Here is a 5996-nt window from a genome sequence, read left to right on the forward strand (position 1 = left end):
AGAGTCTCCCTCTTTCAGTTTAGTGTTCCCCCTTAACATCGGGAGCCACCCTTTCACATCAGAGCCCCCCTTTCATATTAGAGTCTCTACTTTCATCCCTACCTATCACATCAGAGATCACCCCTCACATCAGAAGCCCTCTTCACATCAGTCCCATCAACACATCAGGAGTCAAAGCTATGGCAGCACGCCAGAGGGCAGGAGGGGGAGCTGGCCTGGGTGGGGGGCGAACCTCCGACCTTTTCTGAATAGATCCCACCCTCCCTGGATTTGCATCATACGTTTCCATGGTGTTGGTGGCCAGCCCACCTAAACAATGGAAATTATGTTTTGTGAAGATTTGGAGGCACCCCAGAGGAAGCCAGAAAGTACCCTAGAGTACCCCACAGCACCCTGGTTGGGAAAGACTGCTTTAGAGAGCTAGAAATATGACCGCAATACATTACTGTATAAACCTGGAACACATTTTTCATATATCACAGTAGAGTATACAGAGGCACAATGCTAATAAATTGTATCATTCACACGTTCACTTTTTAATTCTTCTTTTTGAATCAGGAGCCCTTTTAGGTAACTGTAATTTTGAAGAATATCTTCACTAATTGTGTTTGGTTCCTTTTGACAATGCTTGCATATTGGCGGGCCCACCCCACACTGTTCCAAAAATATCCTTCTCTGCCCTCAGAGAATCTTCAATTAACTTTTCTCTTCCAGAGGCTACTACTTTTTTCACTGCTCTATTCACATCGGCTGCTCCTTTTGTGTATGATGCTATCCATTTGTGGGATTCCTCCAAGGGTCCATCAGCATCAAAAGATAAAATGTCATCAGCAAGGCCAATATTTAATGCATATTTAGGATGAATGCGGAGAGCACTGCTGAGGATTTTCAGGGCGTGTCTACTTCCAACAAGTTGAATTAATCGTGTCGCTCCGCCCCAACCTGGAACCAAACCCATGTGTTTATGGACAAATCGTATTTCACTGTCTTCAGTCATCAACCTGCAGGAGAACAGAAAATAAAACCTGTGTTTTTGTCTGATAAATAATCTTCTACTGTAAGAAAAGATAGTAACCTAATGCATGTAACACTAAACCATACATCACATTGCTATGAAACAAAGTTGTCTAAAAAAATATCTCGACGTTTTGGGCAGATTACAATGAAAGGAAAAATACAACATTTTTGAGTTGTCACAAAAACAGGAAGAGAGGGTAAACCTTCTAACAGGGGGTTCACTCTCACTACATATCCTGAGGAAAACAGTCACAGGGAGAGAGAATGAAGGAGACACAATTACAGTTACTGGAAAAGCAATAGAAGGGATATCTTCTATTTGAGACACTGATTCAAATGACATCTGCCAAAGTTATCATTTTTAGTAATTGTCTATTTTCTTCAACCACTTGTTGTATCTGTACTGTTCTAACCCTTCTATACCCTATCCAAAACAATTTAAACAAGTTTAGGCTGGAGATACACTTTTAAGATTTAGCAATCCTGTAAGCCTGCAGCGGTTAAGAAGACACCCTCTAGTACCACCTTTACATTGACCTAATATGCTAAAAAACCCAGAGCTCTATATATGGGGCCAAGATGCTTGCTCCCTCTCTAGTTTAACAATGTGAAAGGTACACAAAAAACAAATCTTGCACCAATAAGTGTATTTTTTAGCTAGCAAGCACTGGTGATCCTAGGTAAATCACTAACCTCAACATTTTACCAAATGTGCTGTGTTACAATTTCAATACCAGAATAAATAAATACAACAAATCTTAATCAAATGTATACAATAAGTGCAACAGTAACCAATGAATTGGAGCAGTGATTCAAAGTACCCAAAGAATATATAGTACATACAACTGTGAAACAGTCTCAAATAAGTCTTATTATGTGCAAGTCCTTAAGAGAAATCAATTCATTTAATTCTCTTGCCAACACACGTGGAGATAAGATTATGTGCAATAAGTGTTGAAGTAGTGTATCCATCACTGGACAGCAAGACACCTTCTGTATCCCAAATGAAAAGCAGCTCATCTCATGGCCAAACCCTCATTCCGGGTTTGAAAACGCTGTTCCCCTTTTGATGGGGATCTATCTTTTTTTCTTTTCCTCCAACAGTGTCCTCACAGTACAGTGTTAATATGTTGTGATCGCTCAAAAATAAAAAACAATGTACGCCATAGTGCTTACTGTACTTTGCAACTAATTCCTTTATTAAACAAAAAAAAATACTCGCATGAACAATCAATGAAATCCAATAAAATCCGACTAAATAACAGAAAAATGGAGCTCAAGGATGGAAGCAGGTAGAGGTTTGGTCCTGCAAACTTCGGCAGTACTAGGATGCTTCTCCCACCTCTGCATCACCAGCTCTGCCCTATATTACATCACAATGACTTCATCATGTAGCACGGCACATTTGTTTGGTAAAATGTGAAAGGTTATCTGCATATAACTTTAGGGAAGAGGGGGTTCTGAAGCAAATTGTGATAGTAAGTACTTGTTTTAAAGGAAAGATGTGCACTGGAGGAGCATATTCTACAGTAGCAGACAGTTTCTGGTATTAAAACATGAAATATTTACTTTAAGTGTTAACCATTAAAGTTGATCTAGACCAGTGGTTCTCAACCTGTGTTACCTCAGGACCCACATTTGTCCTCGGTCATTAAGTCGTGACCCAAGTTGCACTGCACAGGAACGCACGGCAGTGTGGGCTGCTGTGCTGGAGCTGCATCCATATGTGCATTGTTTGTACAGCTCCCATGCGCGCCTATATATTTGCTGGGAGCCAGAATGTGTGGTGTCACTCCAGTCCAGGCACCTTTACAGGACATGCAAGGGAGCTATAAGCAATGCATATATGGATGGAGCTCCCTCGCTGCCATACCCTCAGCCCACCCCACCTCAAGTCGACACTTGGCGCCGGGTAGAATATTTTGAATGGCTGCTCGGTGTAAGAATGGACGGTGCTGCGCTAGGGGGAGGCTAAGGATCCTCTCACCTAGAAAAGTGGACCACTGAACATGGGGTCACGATCCACCAGTTGAGAACCAAGGATCTAGACCCTAACTGAAAGACATTTAATTTACTAAAGCTATGGGTATACTAAACAAATGGTAAGCCTTGTTTTGTGCCTCAATGCTGCTGATCTCCTAAATATACCTTTTTAATGCTTTTTTTGTGCCTCAATGCTGCTGATCTCCAGCCCTTCATGTCTACATGAAATTGCTCTAGCTTCAACTGCACATCATTGCTCTGGACTGGCTTACTGATAGTGGCAACATGGATTAGGTGTGTTGGCATGGCTGCTTGAAGTCTCAACCAGGGGCGCAGTTAAAGTGACATTAAACTCTCAGATTATTTAACATAAAACAATACTGTAATGTGTGCCTTGCTGTAATCCATGGTAGTTTCCCTTCTCTTTGCTGCTCTTCCTTTTAAATCTGTATCTGTTCTCATGCTGGGCAGAACTTCTGTTTTGCAGCAGATTGCATTGTCTCTGGAATGGCTACATGGTGTCTGTATGCAGGTTCACAACCTGAGCCAGCACTACAGGAAGAGGCAGTCAGCTGCAAAGGGAAGTTCTCCCCCAGCATGAGAAGACATGAGGATTTAAAAGGAAGAGCAGCAAAGAGAAGGGAAACAACCATGGATTACAGTAAGGCACACATTACAGTATTGTTTTATGTTAAAAAATCTGAGGGTTTAATGTCACTTTAACAGGGTGTTAGCACAGTAGCAAAAGTGAGAAACAGTTGTCACCCAATAACAGGAAGAGCCTGAACATGAACATTCATGGCAAGATCACCAGCCATTATTGTATGCTGCAGACCGACTGAATACAACTTTTGAAATTAATATGTTTAAAGCTTATATGTGACTATAATTATTGGATTTATATCAACTTCTATTTTTACGCTGACATTTTATCTGCTTATATTTTGCTTTCCCTGGTTCATCCTTTTCCCCCTCATCAACATTTTAGTTAAATATTTCTACTAAAACCTTTGTGTTTTCTTAACATATCTTATGGACAACATACCTGAAATCACATGCTGTACTTAATTCAGCACCTCCTCCCAATGCTTTTCCTTGAATTAAGGCAACACTAATGAGAGGCAATCTAAAAAGTAAAAAAAAAAAAAAAAACATATTTCAAAGTATCGTATATCTGATTTACATTTAGAGCGAACCTGTTCTTTCCCATGCAGGCCAAAACAACAGGTTCGTTCCAACACTGTCACATAAGAGCAGTAACATGCTCTCCATTCCTGGAAGTACCAGGTATTTCTTATTGCTTCCAGAGGTCGACCAAAATGGTGGGGAGTGCAGGGAAGCTAAGTTTGTGCAGCTCGGCAAGGGAATCCTTCAATGTACATGCTATTTAGACCTACATGGGCAAAACACTTGCTCCCTTTAAAGCAGACCTTGCATTCCGACCATGGCGGTAAAAGCCAAACCTTTTTTTTTCCTTTACTTCTCTTTTGGGTCACAGGAGTACATTTTTTAATGTACTTCTGTAGCCCAAAGTCAGGTCAAAAGTGGCCTAATGTCCAGGCCAGAGCCATGATGGAGCCGGGAAGTATCCCAACAATATTGTCGCTGCCTGATTGACAGCTGTCCTCGCTCCTTCCCCTGTCTATCCTGCTAGTGAGCCCTGGGGGGGGCCTGAAAAGGGGGATCCTTGCAGGTAGGGATGCACCGATACTAGTATTGGTGCCGATGGCTAGCCCGATACTTCCGGTACCAGGAAGCAGGGCAGCGAGTAATTACAAAAAAGGCGATAAGTATAAAAATTAATAACATTATAATTCATAAAAAAAAATTAAAACCAACCCTTCCACACCTTACATCTGATTCTAATGAACATGTGTACATACATATGTGTGTAAATGGGGCAATGCTCTGCAATTAGCACATCAGCACTACACCTGGGAACACACACCAGCAGCTGTGCATTCAGCCTAAATGGCGGATAGTGGTACAGACAAATTGAGTGACTGTTCTGTCTGGATGACTTGGACCTCGGCTCGATGGAAATTTCATACACAGGACCTCCTTGAATTTTAGTTCACTACCCTTAGTGTAGACCAATGGAGATAGATTGAGAAGTGCACTACAGATGCCTACTGTGCTGGCCTATCAAGTGATGAAAGGTTTTCTGACCTATATGATCACTGTTCCCCTAAGAAGCCTCAACTGGCTGTTTCTGCCAGTGGCTCACAGAGATTAGATTGTCACCAGATCATAGTTACATAGTTAGTCAGGTTGAAAAAAGACACATGTCCATCGAGTTCAACCTATAGAGATATGAAAAAAAAGCCTACACAGAACACTATGCCCACAATTACCTAAATCTCTGATGCTTTGTATACAAGAGCTCCATATCCAGTAATATTCTGTGCCTTTAGGAATACATCCAGATTTTTTTTTAAACAGTTCACTGAGCTAGCTAGAACTAGCTCCTGGGGGAGTCTATTCCACATTTTCACAGCTCTAACTGTGAAGAATCCTTTCCGTATGCAAAGGTTAAAACCTCTTTTCCTCCAGACGCAAAGAGTGCCCCCTTGTCCTTTGCAGTGACCTTAAAGTGAATAATTTGGCAGCAAGCTCTTTATATGGACCATTTATGTATTTATACATAGTGATCATGTCCCCCCTTAATCGCCTTTTCTCCAGAGAGAACAAATTCAGGTCAGCTAATCTTTCCTCATAGCTGAGCTCCTTCATGCCTCTTATGATTTTAGTTGCCCTTCGCTGCACTTTCTCCAGTTCCACAACATCCTTTTTGTGACCTGGTGCCCAAAACTGAACTGCATATTCCAGATGAGGTCTTACTAATGCTTTCGAGAGACTTTCATCTACTCACTGGCGGAACTACCAGGGTCGGAACGGTCGCAATTGCGACCGGGCCCTGGCGTTCCGCCTGTTGGGGGGGCCCCGAAAGCTTCCTCATGCCCCCCCCTCCAGATAGCGCCGCTCCATCCCCCGCC

The 5996-nt window shown here is 42.0% G+C and overlaps 1 protein-coding gene across 1 annotated transcript in view; it reads right to left on the reverse strand.

The window, feature by feature from the left end:
• Positions 1–586: 586 nt before the first annotated feature.
• The window catches only part of ECHDC1 (ethylmalonyl-CoA decarboxylase 1), a 15253-nt gene continuing 9843 nt past the window's right edge, over positions 587–5996 (reverse strand). Inside the window, exons 5-6 of the mRNA XM_018566515.1 lie at positions 4046–4126; positions 587–1001 (exon numbers count right to left, since the gene is read on the reverse strand). Coding sequence (XP_018422017.1) covers positions 599–1001; positions 4046–4126 — 484 coding nt within the window. The 3' untranslated portion in view covers positions 587–598. The remainder of the gene's footprint in view (positions 1002–4045; positions 4127–5996) is intronic.

Source organism: Nanorana parkeri, unplaced genomic scaffold, assembly GCF_000935625.1.
Source record: "Nanorana parkeri isolate BGI_ZX_2015 unplaced genomic scaffold, ASM93562v1 scaffold955, whole genome shotgun sequence".
Lineage (NCBI taxonomy): Eukaryota > Metazoa > Chordata > Amphibia > Anura > Dicroglossidae > Nanorana > Nanorana parkeri.